The sequence below is a fragment of the Amblyomma maculatum genome, chromosome 4 (genome assembly GCF_055883805.1).
Source record: "Amblyomma maculatum isolate TAMU_Amacu chromosome 4, ASM5588380v1, whole genome shotgun sequence".
NCBI classification, from domain to species: Eukaryota; Metazoa; Arthropoda; class Arachnida; order Ixodida; family Ixodidae; genus Amblyomma; species Amblyomma maculatum.
In genome coordinates, this window is record NC_139347.1 from 179,890,993 (window position 1) to 179,906,762 (window position 15,770).

General features: G+C 44.9%; 2 protein-coding genes across 4 annotated transcripts in view; one reads left to right on the forward strand and one right to left on the reverse strand.

Moving 5' to 3' along the window:
• Nucleotides 1-436: 436 nt before the first annotated feature.
• LOC146193736 (uncharacterized) lies at nucleotides 437-14,853 on the reverse strand. 2 transcript variants are annotated; one of them, XM_084602818.1, is made up of 4 exons: nucleotides 14,706-14,853; nucleotides 8,086-8,480; nucleotides 6,829-6,965; nucleotides 437-5,960 (listed from the first exon to the last, which is right to left on the reverse strand). In XM_084602818.1, the coding sequence occupies exons 2-4, from the start codon at nucleotides 8,454-8,456 to the stop codon at nucleotides 5,905-5,907; spliced, it is 564 nt and encodes a 187-aa protein (XP_084458944.1). In that variant the 5' UTR covers nucleotides 8,457-8,480; nucleotides 14,706-14,853; the 3' UTR covers nucleotides 437-5,904. The 2 variants fall into 2 exon arrangements, with proteins under 2 accessions (XP_084458944.1, XP_084458945.1); XM_084602819.1 differs by lacking the exon at nucleotides 14,706-14,853 and adding an exon at nucleotides 14,222-14,699.
• Nucleotides 14,854-14,868: 15 nt separating this feature from the next.
• LOC146193737 (E3 ubiquitin-protein ligase RNF19A-like) overlaps nucleotides 14,869-15,770 on the forward strand; it is a 63,914-nt gene continuing 63,012 nt past the window's right edge. Inside the window, exon 1 of one of the 2 annotated variants that reach the window (XM_084602814.1) lies at nucleotides 14,869-15,027. The gene's annotated coding sequence lies outside the window, so the exon portion shown is untranslated. The remainder of the gene's footprint in view (nucleotides 15,028-15,770) is intronic. The other variant, XM_084602816.1, reaches the window with a different exon arrangement.

Sequence of the window (15,770 nt, forward strand, 5' to 3'; positions counted from 1 at the left end):
CTTCAGCATTCACATACTTCTGCATTCGGTGCTGCCATTGCTGGTAGCAGTTCTGGAACGAGGTTTTTGGAAGGCCTTTCAGGAGATTCTCTGTTTTTGCCAGTCGCATGGAGCCAAACCAGGTGAATAAGGAGGATGCTTCATCACAGTAATATTTTTGCTGATCAGAAACTGCTTGACAGATAGGGCCGTGTGAGCAGGCGCATTGTCCTGGTGCAACAGCCATCCATCACTCCACAACTGTGACTTTTTTTTTTCCTAATTTCTTCACAAAGTCTTTTTAGTACTTCATTGTAGTAGTAGTGATTAACAGTCTGACCACTGGTAACCCACTCAATCATTAAAATTCCACTCTTTTTTCAAGCTACACACTTAGCCTTGTTTCTTTTGTGCCACACCTCGTATAAGTCTTGTTAAAAGAAGTGAATGTGCAAGCTTTTCCAAGATAGGTCAATCTTTTAATGTCAGACACATGCCCTTCACAATGCATAGTCTATTCAAGGCTGGCCCCAAAATGGCGGCCACACAATGAATTGTCCACACACTGCTTAATAAATGATGAACTTGCTGCTTTTCGCATGTCACTGGAGGATGTAGTACACAAAGAGGCTGCACCTCCCATGCGCAGGGCTTCATTCGTTGTCAACCAGGCAAGTACGAAGTAACTGTACCAAGCCAGTTCGCTACACGTAACCACAAATGTTAAATGAACACCGAGGATAAATTTAGGCCCAGGTTACCTAGGTAAATTTAGGTTGCCACATTCTCATGGCACGACAAGGAAGCCAGTTTCACTGAGAGCAGCTTCTACATGGTAGGAAAACCCACAAACATAAAATCTAAGTGCTGCCTCTAATGGCTGCCCCCACAAAGTGCCATTCTTTTTTTTACAACAATTTCTGAGGCTAGACCTCACAGCCATTCAGTTTCAAACAGTAATCACAAAGTCATTCCAGCTATCGATGTCACAAGCCTCAATTCCATAGTGAGGAAACAAATTGTGATGTTTTCATAAATTTTTATGGAAGTTAATGCATCTTTTGGAGTAAACAGATATGAAGTGAGAAGAAGCTGTACAAAAAGTACAATCAATTTTTACCAGAAAAAACTTTTTTGTGACAGAGTTGTCCTTTAGTGCCCCTGAATAAGATCCGTGACATTGCTCCAGCAAAAAAAAAATAAAAAATAAAAAGAAAAACTCAAAAATATTTCACTAGTTTCGAAGCTGGTGGCAAGAACTCGCACTGACTTATTACTAGAATGCACACTTACCTCTGAAATAAAAAGATATAATTGTGACTAATAAACTACGAAACTAGCATGAGTTAGTGTGCCTATTAGAACGCTAGCAACACCATAGAAAGCATGCAGGGCACTAGCTGCTGAGGAGCAAAGGTTGCGTGCACACACAAGGCTTCCATTAGGATAAAGCTTGGAGGAAGGAAAGCACAGGAGAGACCCTCGCTATCCGAGCTGCATAGCAAAAAGTGTGGCAGAAGTCACACGCTTTCACAAGGCCTATTAGGATCCTTTGGTTACACGTCTCTTCAATTTCTGCATATTGTCGATGCCTGTATCAGTTGGGCATTCGCATTTTGATGCAATCGCTGGACTTCACGAATGAAGCAAGGTTTTCGGGGCCTACGGTGAGCGTTGGTTTTTACTTTTGAACACTTAGCTCATCCAGCATGCCGTCAGTTGCTCTGGAAGCCCGCAACAGCGCACGGTGGCCCAGTGCAACATTAGATTGTCTGCTCACCCTGAACTTTCAAGGCACTAGCAGCACACACGCAAACGTGATTTCGTTCTCTCAACAGTAGGGTCCTCTGAGCAGCGTCACCTGGAGACAGATCGTGGAAATATTGTAGAAACGAATAGGAGCACATTTAAAGCCTGCCGCACTCGTTCCTTCAGTGGTGCAATGGATTGACACAACTTACCTCAACACTGAGTGAATAAAACATCTGTTCAAATACTGTAAGTGCAACTTTTTTCTAAATTGTCTTTTTAAATGGCAATGTTAAAATAAGCTACCAAGAGCTTTCATGGCATTATGTGATGCTTTTAATTCTTAATAGCCGCAAAACCAGCTGTGAACAGAGCCACGAGGTGATGGCAAGACAATAGTAACACTATTCAATTACCTTCACCGTAATTATTTCCTGCCTTCAGTGAGTGTACGTTACCTTTAGATTGCATTCAGAGACACCTCTCGGTAACAATCGCCGTTTAACCCACTGAGAGGCAATTAGTGAGGAGAAAAGTTGTGGGACCCTACCGTTGAGGAGACAGAATTACGCCATCGCAAATACGCTCAAAGGCCGCAAGACGAGCAACCAAGTGGCAATGCAGAGCCCTCATGTCGGACTTAAAAGGGTACGACGTAATGGCCCCTACTCGATTCTTTCCTTCCTCCATAGCGTAAAGTGTTTGCCGGTGTAAACAATCACTTAGCACATTTGCTGACAATCATGAGCCTCCAATCTCTTTTGCTCTCGAAAGCATTTTTTAAGCTTACACAGACAATAAAAGTGTACTGGAATTACTGGAATCCTAATGACAAGATTTCTTACAGAAAGCAGAGATCTCTTTCACACCATGTATATAGTTGGTCCACCGGAAAATACCTGTACACATGCAATATCACATGGCAACTCTGATTTGCAAGCTCTGCTTGGAACAGCATTTCTTCCGACTTCAGTGTCGCAAGAGTTACAGTAACCACGGAAATTAAAGCAACACGTAAGCAAGGCACACAACAGTTATGTCCTCGTCTGCAAGCTGATATGAAGCCGAGAGAAGAGTAGCGCAGTTCAAGACAGAGTCTTACTAAGGTCGTTGCCTTTGGAGAGTCATACTGGAACACTGGCATGGAAAACTTTATGCCTCATTCCTAGCATTTAACAGACACACAATATGTGCAATTCATACGGCGAAAATTTCAGTGAGAAAGAGGCAGGAAGTGGAATGAGAGGTCTGTTCTTTTTATGCAGGGTCAAAGGCGAAGTCTGTAGAGACATCCAGCTTGAAGATATATGTTTGTTGTTTCTCTGAGTTAGACCCTCCATGAATGCAAATATGGCAAGGATGCAGACTAGGATTTCAGGGGAGAAACATGCACTCAATACTCCACTTGTCATTTGACAAAGCAGTGGGAATGCATGGTATATATGTGCACAATTCATAAAAATCCTACCGCGATATCTCCATTACAGAGTTTAATGCCCCCCCGACCAACAACCAATACTCAAAAGAGGCATCACGGTGTCATGTGTGAGTGGAAGTCATCGTCTCAAGAAAAGAAGCAAAGAATACACCAGAACAGAAAAGAAAGAACAATTGGCATGCAGCAGACAGAGCCATGGAGATGAAGGGAGGCACATGGCGTACAATGCGCACATCTGCGCAGAAGCAGTAATTAATCACTCAAAGGGCAGAGACAGAAGACCAGATGTCGCAGCTGCACAGTTTCAGGGCTCAAAAGTTCGCACCAACCCACAGAGCCTATGGTTGTGGTGGTATATGTCACCCGCAAAGCGAGGATGATTGTATATGCAAAGACGCATGCTGCACGCAGCCAATGTACAGGTAGACAAGGAAACTTGAAATTCGGAGCTGGTGTAGGAAACGCGCATCAAGGTTGGCCTCCTAGGTCGACACATCCCGGCCGCAATCCAGATTGTTGAGACATCCCTTCGGTAATGCTCCACAGGTCTTAGCGAGGTTACTTCGAGTGGCATCCCTCACCAAGATTGCCGTTAAGACATGTACCAGTCGGAACATTTTCATTCTCATTATTTTTCTTGAAGAACTCAAAAGGTTCTAATCAGGACCGTTTGTCACGATTCCTAAGTCCAACCGCGTGTGTTGCTGTCTGATAAATGCATGCTCATCTGTGTCTTGTAACCTCTTTCTGTATTTGTTGTTGTTGCCTATTGGTAAAGTAGGCAATGTTTCCCCGAGATGCACGGTTTTTCAACTTACGCTCCAGACATGCAGTAAGTCATTAAGCTGTCGCACTGTATGGCTACAAACGAACATACCAGAAAGGTTGAAAGTGAAAATTAGAAAAAATAAGATAGCCTAAGAAAGACACTGAAGTTGACCCATCTGAAAAGAACTGCTCTGACTCTGTGGAAGCATTGAGGGTGTGGAGTAATAAAAACGAAAACAAATGAGGCAGGCATCAAGTTTTCAACTGTGTGCCGAACACAGATGAAATTGTTAAGTTTGTTAAATTACTCTTGCATTTTCACCTTGAACAAAATGATCTGCATGGACCACTAGCCTCTAAGTCGTTCCACAATGTCCACAGGATCACATAGTAAGGAAGATAAGACAAACGGGCTAATGAGGGCTAAGAGTGCACACAGAAATGGTACAACGGAAAAAACCACTTTTATAGAAATAAATCCAAGCTGAAGTGATGGCAAAAATGCAGAGGCACCAAGAAAAGTGGCTGACAGCACGGCATGGAGCACGCTTTGCTGATTACAGAGGGTGGACAAGCCGCTACAACACGCTGCACAAAAATTCCTTCTGAAGCGAGCATGTCAAGGAAACGCGACAGCACGAGTATGCATGTTGCCTAGCTTGTATTTTATGCACTGGCCTGAGTAATTGTACACAAAGTCAGATAAAAAAACAAGTGGAAATGTTTAGAGAGTTTCTGTGAGCCAAAGCATCACCATCAAGCACACACACACAAAAAGAAAAACTATGTTGCAGACACCAAAATGTGTGGTATGAAATTGGGTGTCATTCAAGGTGCCTGGAGATTAATCAACGAATGAGGTCAATGAGGTCAAAGCACGCCTATTAATGCACCCATAATATAAAACCATAGAAAGAATGAAACGAAAAGAGAACGGCCTGAAACAATGTTGCACTTCCCCCTTGTGAGCTTTGCTCAACAATTTACTGTTCTATGCCGAAAAGGAAAGCACCGAATGCCCGAACTACCAGGCAGTATCGAACATCAATTACTGGGTTCCAACCAAGCACGACAGACAGAACATAAGCAATGCCAGAGTTGACCCCAGTGAAGGCCTCCGACTGCTTGCAAGACCTGTGCTCCCTGTGAAAACAGTCAACTCAAACAAGCACATTTCATCTCGAGGCTGTACAAAAGTCATCCACACTGAAGCAAAATACCAGCACTAATACACCTTTCTTACCCATTCATGCTCAGTTCAATTATGGTGTCAAAGTGAGACTGAAAAAGTCGTTAGTGCAACAGCTCTGAGATGCACAGAACATTGCTTTAATGCTTTAATACTGACTAGGGGGTGAGGGCATGTCCCAAGGCAAAGACTTGCTGTCAACCGCACCGTCTTCAAAGGGCCCCATTGTATGGCCAACAAAAGGAGGTCGCGTTAGCTACATTACACTGGTGCGACCAGAGAGAAAGAGAGGTAGGGTGCACATGTTTCAGCACGTGCACGATTTTGTGCAGTCACCCGGCATGCGCCAGATGAAAAGGGCGCACAAGAGCATGCATTTTACCTCGCACATGCTAAAGCTGCTAATACCGAAGGCACAATCCGTTTCAAAGACGAGGAAACACAAAACAACCTACAGCATTTCGCCCGGCTGTGAAATCTCTCGCTGGAATGGCAGGGAGCAGTTTCGTCACACTGCTACCGAAAGCACTGCTCTAAGTTTTCCGAGTGGACCCAGCCAGCAGCAAAATTCTATAGCTCATAGTTGCCAGGTTTGTAAGTATGTGATGGAGTAATAAGAATCCAACAAAGCCACTAATTTCTCTCCGCACAGGCGTGCGCAGTTCCAGGCTCATCACGGAAGATGATACTAAATGGACTAGCTCACAGGTGAAGCAGCAAGAGTATCGCCAAGAGCTCAATAGCTCCGGCAGGCGTGACAAAAGACAGCCATGAGTGGCGATCAGCAGCGAAGCTTGCACGGGGATTGGAAGACGCCCGTCCGGGCCTGCAGCTTCTCTGCAAAGACAACAGAACATCAACAAATGGTTGGGCAGAAGCGGGCATCAAGCAGCATGACAGGAGGACATGGTTACACAGAGAATCTGACAAGTGACTAGCGTCCCTCAAAATTTCCATCGTCATTAAGTAAAAGAAAGAATACACAAGGAGTATTTTTCTCTCACTTTGGCTGAGTCAACCTGAATGCATTCGTATTATCATGACTCATCAAGAACAGCAAAACAGTTCAACGCAATAAACTAATTCTTGCCTCAATAAGATCGGGGATTTTTTTCTTTTTGGTGTTGATCAAAGTGAAACAATGATGCAATGAATAAATGATTAGAAAGTAGAAGAAAAAAGCAGCCACATACTGTGCTTGGGCGAGAGTGGTACTGGCAGACACGCTCAAGAAAAGTTTACATAAATACACAAGCGTTGTGTATAGAAAGTGCTACTATTGCAAGCATCACCTATATTCATTTGTATGTAAAATTTGTCATCAGAATATATGAGTCACTTGGTGGTACACCGCCGCCCCCAAAGTGGGGCGTCTTTCTTTGCCCTGGCACCGATATTTCGATGCCACCACACTAAAAAAAAGAGAAGCTTACGCAGCTGCCATTACCCGGTCGGTAGAGCATCAAACGTGAAAATCGGAGATCATGGGTTCGGATTCCATACACGTGGGTTTTCTTTTTTCTACTGTTTGTATCCCTTTGTATCTACTTCACCCACCACATGCACAGGCAGAAAATGAATACCACAAACTTCGTCGACAGCAGCAGAAGAATAAAAGAAAAAGCGATGGGTGAACTGCATTCAAAGACTATTACATGAACTCGCATGCTGCCCCTGTCCACACAATAACCATAATGCCCCGTACCAGACAGCTGCAACTCGGGTGGAACCAGGGCTCCATTCCACTCGTCGCTGCCATCGCAGCAGTCGCAGATGCCATCATTGACACGCATGGAGAGCACTGTCTCGGGACTGTGTGCATTGTGCTGCTTGCAGTAGAACCTGCAGGATAGTTAGTATGGTTGTCAGCACTGTCAATTAAGCTCGTTAACATCAAACAGTCCTCCCCCATTAACGTCCTTTCGGTAAAGCAAACCCAATGCAAAAATGCCGGTGCCAGTGGCTCTATTTTTCAAAGGCTTGGATCTGGTGTGCAACCCAGGCCTAGGACTAAATATAGGGATCATAGGCCAAGAACACCCTGGCATCTTACATTCTTATGAAACAAAGAGTTGAACCAAACAATGAAAGCTGCTCCACCATCCTTTACAAGGATCAAGAGTAGCATTTGATCAGGGCAGCTCGTATTTTTCCCTTTGGAAGGCAATGCACAGCCAAAGAATAAGATGGGTTGATCATGACTTTCTAACCCATCCTCACAATTTAAACAAAGGTACCCAAACCAACATGGACAACACATTTTCCCTCACGCGAGCCATACGTAAATGATGCAAGAAGGGACAGACTACTACATCTTGACATTGCCAAAAGTTTAGTTCCCGATAACGTCACGGAACAATTTGGATGTCCTGCAGTACTAACATAAGACCAATGGATAACAGGCAGGCAGTTCACGCTTGTGCATCATGACAATGTGCTCCCCGATGCCTAAAATATGTGGAATATAGTTACTGAAACGCTGTTGAGATATGTTCTGTATCAATGTCAAGTTCGAAACTTCACCAGCGACTCCAGGTGCCAGTGAATGAAATCACTTTTCTACCCAAATGACACAAAGTATTTAAAGTGCAGAATTATAGTTTTTTCATTCCCGCAGCACCACATTTGTGCTTTTGGTAGTTTTTACTAAACAGCAGCAATTTACTGCTTCAGCTAGCAGTTTTATAGTGTCAGCGAAACTGGGGATCTGCTATGAAGTATCTGAGCTCAGTTTTTCCCTCAGCACTCCACAATCTCGGGGCATGACACCCTTGTTTCACACAACACTACATTCCTAAAGCCATGAGATCAACTACTGACCTGTCTAGCTACCTGTATAACATGTAAAAAGTCACACCTACGTTCAGTCGCACACAATGGTGAAAGCACCCATATTTTCACGAGTATTTCCAATATTTCCACTGAATAAAAGCTCAATCTACCTCCTTCACGTCATCCTCACCTTCCATTTGGGCAGGCATTGGTGCCCGGTTCATCCGAACCATCGTCGCAGTCACAGTAGTCGTCATTCACCTGCTCGTAGCCAATCACGCTCGCAGAGTAGAGGCACTTGAAAGTCTTTCCAGGAGCGTAGTGTTTGGCTTCACGAGGAGCTACACCCCGTACACCACTTTCCACCTGTGGTGCCAACGAGCTCGGTACTGCCTTGCTGCTGGCAGCGGTAGCAGGCATGGCACCACGCCGCAATGCGATGCGACCGACGTCAACTTGGCGGAGGGACAGCAGCTGATTTATCACATACAGTATGCCAATGAGGAAGAGGGCGACAACAACGTTGCGACGTTTGAGGAGCAACCTGGGAGTCCATGCCATGACAGATCATGTCCTGGTCTGAACCTGTGGTGGGAAAAAGGAGCAGAGAAAATGGATGCTATAGGCCCACTACCAACACCCACGGTCTGTCATCCATGTGTGTTTCCAAGTGCCTTGCGCTTTTCAATAACTATGTTGTACTGAGTCGATCTGCGAATCACTCCTATCTACCACTTTCACCATGTCAAACAAACAAAAAAACATACTCAGCCTCACGTCGTGAGAGATGTGAATGCAATCTCGAATTTTGTTAATTAATGATTAGGAATCAATTTAGGTGGAAATAAGATGCTTCTTACTAAATTCACCAATTTGCTACATTTACACTGACTTCATACAAACATTGTCTTTCTGCGGTTGAAAGTGCCCATTTTTTAGTACGATAGCAAGCACGCTAAAGGGTTGAAGTTAATCTGCAGCCCTCCATTAGTGTCCCCCACAGCCCAATTCACTGAAGGAAAATAAACCTTGGCAGCAAATTCATGCAACCAAGAATTCAGGCATCACACACCTTTGGATTAGACATCTGCTTCCTGAGCAAGTGCTAGAAATTTTCACAAAGGCCCAGCAAGCTGTCTTGCTTTGAACCTAATTTATTCACTTATGTCTCTAGCCCTGTAGTAGTATTCCTCCACTTGTTGCTGCCTTCTTCCTCGTATTTGTTGTCTTTGGCAACGAATACTGAGTCACTACAATATTTAATGCATGACGGAGCACAGGGCCGGTTTATCCAGGGCTCCAAGGGTTCAAATGAACAGCGCCCTGCGTTCTCCTCATATTTGTTGTCTTTGGCAACAACGAATACTGAGTCACTACAATATTTAATGCATGACGGAGCACACGGCCAGTTTATCCAGGGCTCCAAGGGTTCAAATGAACAGTGCCCTGCGTTCTCAGGGGCCCTCTAGTGTTTAAAAAAAATGGCGGATTCTAGGTTTGGTCCAAAAAATGCTCATCTTCTTCCTGATTTCCTGTGATTAAAGTTAGAGCTTATGTGTTACCATGTCCAATGCTTCAAAAGCTTTTTGTTACATCGTACACTTAATCCTAAATCCAGTCTTATATTTCACTCGTCAAAGTACAAAAACTTTGTACCTGTCCAAATAGGTGGCGATAGAAATCCGAATGGATTTAGCTGGCTCTCAGTGGTTTCAGTTATTTTCAACTGGTCCCAGTTGCTACGCAACTGATAACTGCTCCCAGATGCCTATCAGCTAGAAGTCAGTGTGTCCCAGTTAAATTCAAGTGAAATCAATGGTTCCTAGCTAGCTTTCAGTTGGAAGTCAGCTCATACCACGTGGCAAACCAACTGACCTCTGTCAATATTGCTGTTGAGTTCAGTTGTGTGTTTTATTAAACAGATTGAGCAGATACAGTGATAGCGGTTGCAAAAGCAGTAAATTATTAGTAAGAGATTATGACTGCCCATAGCTGAACACCGACTCAGCAATTTGTGATTGCTAATAGAGACGCAGATGCTCAGGCGGGTCAAAGTTGGAGTTCTCATCAAGAAACTCTCCTAGCGAAACGCTCGAAAACATACTACATTTCTATAAGCGTTTCTATAAGAAAGATATTGAATACCTTTCTTCACATGGTTAAATGTGGAATGAAAAAAGCAGACATGTTATACGAAAACATGCCCCCTATAAAAGCTGAATTCTTGTGAAATATTTAAACTTATATTTCTTTGATTGTGTAAAGTGATGTTTCTGTAAAAAAATAGCACGCTTTGCACGTTGTAGACGTTATAGCATGGCTGAAGTGTTCGCCGAAGTAGAGGGCATGTACACGAAAGATTCTCCGCATGGGGAGCCGGCAAATAGAAGCCATTTATGCTGTCCTATGATGATACACTGAAAGGTGGAGCTTAAGCTTCTCGGTGAAACGAACTCCGTATGGTATTTTGTAAAATGTAAATTATTCTGTAGATTGAAAGCAGAAAACATTACAGGAGTCCCCCCCCCCTTTCCCCCCATACAGTGGGAAATTTATCCAATATAAGCGATGGCTCTTTCTCCTAGTGGCTTAGCTTTGAGCAGCACAGATAACAATATTTCGCACTTAATAGGCACACTTTGGAAGGGAAAAAAACGTTTTGAAAATACTTATGGTCGCGCAATTACTTAAGGAAGTGTTTAGTGGCATTTCGGGAAACAGAAACCTTTTATTGGCAACGTCTGTATTTGTGGCTTCGCTACTTTTGCGGCCTATGTACGCACCTTGAGATGATGATGATAATGAAAAGAAGAAATCACAGTAACGCCATTTTGTGCACCCGAGAAAGACCAACTGTCCGGCACCAAGTAGGACAAATGCCCATGATTCTTAGCGCGCCCATGGTGGCTGAAGTGCAGCACCCTCAGCTTTCCCTCTAGCTAAGAGTGTAAGCAACTCTATGCTTGGAACAGACCATCAGCAAACTGAACGCTTGCTGGTGCACTTCACAACCGAACACCTAGTCTACCTAATGCATTTACTTATTTTGACTTGACGGATTCAAATTTCGAGTCTATGACTTCGATGCGCTTGAGCAATGATACTAATTTGGAGTCCAGATGAAATGGGCATGGCATTTCCGCTCAATATCTTGTGCATATCTACCTATTTTATTTAGAATACAGCTCACAGCCTCCAGATATGCGCTATTACATGATCCTTTTAGATTCTATGTTTGGCCTTATCTGATAAATTCCTGAGAATTGGTTATTTTGTCTGCCAAAAAGGTGCCTTCAGACCACAATAACGCAGCTTGACAAGTTTGGCGCCAGTGCCACCCCATACTTTTTGCCGTGGGATCGCAGATGACTGCTGCGCCACCTCGATCTTCTTGTTTGTTTGTAAACATGGAAGAGGTCTGCAGGGGTGGAAGTGGCTCGATCATTTCGGAGCAGCTTTGAGACACAGACAAATGGCATTGGAGGGTATAGTGTCATCATTCATCTTTACTTCACTGCCTCCTGCCAATAATTTATCAGTCTTTGCTTGAGCAATGCTGGGGCTCATTTTTATTATCTTAGCAGTAGGCCATATGCCTTTCCAACACTCTTGAGAAGCTTCCTAGTGACTGACAGCTTTGGCGTTCGAACTCATAACGCTTCAAGTATGATTTCCTCCGACGTAGGCCTGACATGCTTCTCAAGGACAAAGGAGCTCGATGTTGAAGTATTGCCTTGTTTTCAGAGTAAAAGCACTACAAAGACTTATGTATTTTTTGCAGCTGGACAAGTTTCCTAACAGCACGGGGTAGTTTATGCTATCTGCATCGTTTGCTACTCTCATTATTCTTTCCACTGGCGATCAAAAGGCTGGAAGAAGGTGCTACGTCATATGCATTGTGAATTTTTTTTGCAATTAACTATCTCCAATCGCCTGTGGCTCATACTAAATTTACTTACGAACCAATATTTAGTATGCTCCATGCTTCCTTCCCTTACAAATGTTTCATTTGTATTAAGCCCAGAGCAAGACGCATTATATCTTTGCCCCTGGCGCTGTGACATTGTTCTGAAGTTCTGCTAAATTTGATGGCAAATAATCAAGGCAGCCAGTTTGGAGCAGTTGTGAAGCAATATTGCATTTTGGAGCAGGCAAAGCAGTTTGGAGCAGAATGAAGCAATGGGAGCATCGCAGTTTATGTAGATGCATTGCCTTAGGTGAACTTCAAATCGTCTTGCTGGTTAGTTCTCAAAAATATTAGATGATTGGCAGCTTATTTATGGTAAAAATTTGCGAACAGGTTATGCACAAGACTGATCTAACACATAGCCAATCGTCCTGCACTATGTATAATTATCCAGGAAAATAACCGCTCGAGAATTACTTCTTTCACGAATGTGCGTTCTGACTTTTGAGGGAGCATATTGTGTGCCCTGCCATTTCCTAGAGCAGCTTCAGCTGCTCTAGAAAATAGTAGGAAGTGTCCATTGTGCGGGAAAGTATATGCTGATGTTCATAAACAGACCGCAGGTTCTTTGAATAAATATGGCGTGTATTCTCTGTACAAATTCTAAAATGCATCAAGTTTCAAACATGACAACAAGGGGCGGGGTGGGGTGATGGAAAATTATAGGGGACCTCTTAGTGTTTTTCGAGCCGAGCCCTCGTCACAGTTAATTCAGCCCTGGTGGAGCAAGTACTGAACCATACGTGTCCTATCTTTCAATCTTGGAAAACAAGCACAGCAACTAACTTAGATAAGCTCATATATTTTTATTTATTTATTTATCAAATGCTGTTGGCTGTCTATTAGCGGCCAAGGCAGGAGTGGGTACAAGCAACAAAAACGGACATTAGTAGCGTTCACATAGATTTATAAAACTAAAACTGTTCATGAGACAGAGAAAGCAACACAAGCTAATTCTCTTCGAATGACAGCAGAAAGGATTAACAAGGGGAAAGAAATCGTGCACATACGCAAGTATACACCAGTCTAAAGAACATAGAAAAAAAAAAGAAAAACGTAGTGCCATACACTGCAATGTGCAAAATTGAGACATGAGCAGTTAGGGTGCAGCATCAGTACGCGAAGTGGGGAGCAAAGATAATTATTATGCCACATGGTCTTTAACGGCAGTCAAGAATGAATCAATTGACAACAAGTTCACAATCTCTGGCAGCAGAGTATTCCATTCTGCTGTGGTTCGGGGAGAGAAGGAAAAGCGATATGCATTAGTTCTAGTCTGAGGCATCAGAATTGTTTTATCGTGTTTCCTCCTAGTCTCCCTTATTTTGTTAAAACTTAAAAATGCGTTAAAATTAATTTTTGTTCTATTGTTGATTATACTGAACAGGATTTTCAGCTGAAGAACTGCTAACAGTACGAAGAAATGAAGATGAAATGTTTGCTGCTCATGTCATCCATGACTATGACACTGCTGTTACCATTTGCGTGAACAGAAGCACATAACCTTTGTCCTTTTCTGAAAATTAGCTCCGATATAATGGAGATATTCTGACTGTAACTTACGAATTACATTTGCTACTCTCATATCTCCTACCACTGTGTGTTTACAATATTAGCGCTTCAGGCTGTGCTGACGCAGAGTACATCTGCACAAATATGAAGAAGGGTTTCAATCACTTGCTTCATTGCCACAGATTATAGCCACCTTTTCTCTTAATTTATAAAAGCAAATGTTTTCGTGTGTGTATTTCTACTTTCCTGATTACTACCGCTAACTAGCGGTTAACCAGTTAAAATGCTTCGTATGGCAGTGCATATTTTCTCTATATTTCAACAAGTACAGCACACTTGCACATGCAGCAGACTACTAGATGGGTGCCAAGGCCGGTTTTCATTCGTTCGCGTTTTGTTCAAGGGCTTCTGTTGACGCTTTCAGCCCTCGGTGACTGAAACCGTCGACAATCATCATTCTGTTGTAGAAGGTCCACAGAAAAACCTATTCACAATTAAGAAGCCAAAACAAGCACAACACCACACGACTTTCGAAGCACTGCCAAGTGCAGCCGTCGACCACATCACCGTAAATACATGCTCAATTGTCAAGGTCGCAAACAAGCGTCGGTGCGACGTTGAGACGCACACGATCGGTGCACCAATTTATTATGGCGATCGTTACTTCATTATGCACATCTCGCTTCGAGCAAATGTCACGGCGCCATCGCAGGTGTGCAAAATAGCGCGGTCGATCCAGCTCCCGATTAGGGACCGGACAAGGGCACCTCTTAAAGCGGCGCGCGTCTTCCCAACGTTATGTGCATCGACGTTTCAGGGAAACAACTGTCAGACGTGCCAGGCTTACCCATAAGGCACACAACCCAGCATTTTCCGGCACATCATAACAGACGCCTGCGCCAGAACGGGGGCAGTGTCAAACGCCTCGTAGCCGCAACTGTAGGAGGAAAGTCGCAGCATAACGTAAGATCCGACGCTAGCTCGACGCAATAATTCAGCCCTCTGCTGCTTCCAGGTGGAACAAGTGGCGTCGGAAATTACGCACGCAGCGTCTTTCCTTTGGGACCTGGGCAAGCGGCGGCCCGAAATAGTGCCTTGTTACGGCACACACACCGCCGCGTAGGTGAAAGCGGCGGCGGCGGCCGACCATAGGGCCACAGGTGAGAGAACAACGCACGCACGATCGGCTCCCTCTTGCAAAGGTGCTATTTTGGGGGCAACAGGCTCTCGCACTGCCCGCGTTTTTTCTCTGGGCACGCGGAAATTACGCGTGCAGAGGCGGTTCCACAAGGAAGTAAGGCCAGAATCGACGGGCCGAAAAGTAGTCTCACCGGCTTGAAGACAAGGGCCGTTCCATTTTGGAACGCGCCTCGCGCGCCGCCAAACCGACAAGAGCGCCGCGCTTGGTGGCTTCCGCCGGCAACTGCTGTCGTCACGGCTTCCGGTGACGACTTCCGGCATTGCGTAACTTCCTGCATCGCTGCCGCGGCCTGGTTTTTCAAGATGGTGTCCAGTCTTGTGTGAGCGAACGCGGTGTGCGACGGCCCGTGCAAAATTCCCTGTGTTTGTGACGTGCAGGATGCCCAACCAAGACTCTCCAAATCTTCTAGTTCATCATATCTATGTCGAACTTCACGCCTTCATTTAGATTCGGTGAGTGTGAAGCCTCCCCGCCCAGTGGACGGGGCATTTTTTTCTTCTCTCTTTTGTGAACACCGAGCTTCGTTTGCGGCGGTGTATGCGTCGCTCCGCGTTCCGTGGTTTTCATAGCGTTCGCGAATCGCCGATTTGACCCATCAGAGCCGTGACTTCAACTGGCCTACTATAATGTGTATCAACGGCTCGACGGGGTACTTCGGAGCCTCGGCAAATCTTTGTTCGAGCCGTCCGCACCTGGCGCTTCCCTTGCTGCTCGCAGCGGTCCCTCGCTGCGGTTACGCAAAGCCTCCGAACGAGTTTACAGAAATTGTAGCCCTAAGTTTAGGTTTAGGCCGGGCCGCGCAAAGGACGGGTTCGCCTTGGTATTCGAGGGCGGCCAGAGCGCTAAATCTCGTTTCGACGCACGTCGGGAACATCCACCCCCCGCCGATCATCCTCTGGCGCAGCTCCCGAGCTCTCCTCCCTGTGTCACTTGTGGAGCTGGAAAGTTGAGTCGGCGCAGGGCTTCGAGATCGCAGTTGCGTGCGCTTCGCGTCCAATCCTTGCAGGCCGCGCTCCACATCCCCCGATCCTTGGAGAGTGTGCGTCGTCGGCAAGAAAATAATGTGCGCTGTTGGGACACCGCTACCACACCGTGCCCGACTTATTTTTTCGCGTTGCGCAAGAGAAACGACGGCTGCGAAGAAACGCAAAATAAGAGGCCGCGGGGCCCCTCCCCCCTTTTCTCTTGAGCGTGC

Bases quoted from the DNA above. Each gene is read 5' to 3' on its own strand.
- LOC146193736 (XM_084602818.1), bottom strand. From the start codon at position 8,456: ATGGCATGGACTCCCAGGTTGCTCCTCAAACGTCGCAACGTTGTTGTC. The intron at 6,966-8,085 runs GTGAGGATGACG...ACTATCCTGCAG, and splicing joins AATGCCTGCCCAAATGGAAG to GTTCTACTGCAAGCAGCACA. The intron at 5,961-6,828 runs GTACGGGGCATT...TTGTCTTTGCAG, and splicing joins ACCCGAGTTGCAGCTGTCTG to AGAAGCTGCAGGCCCGGACG.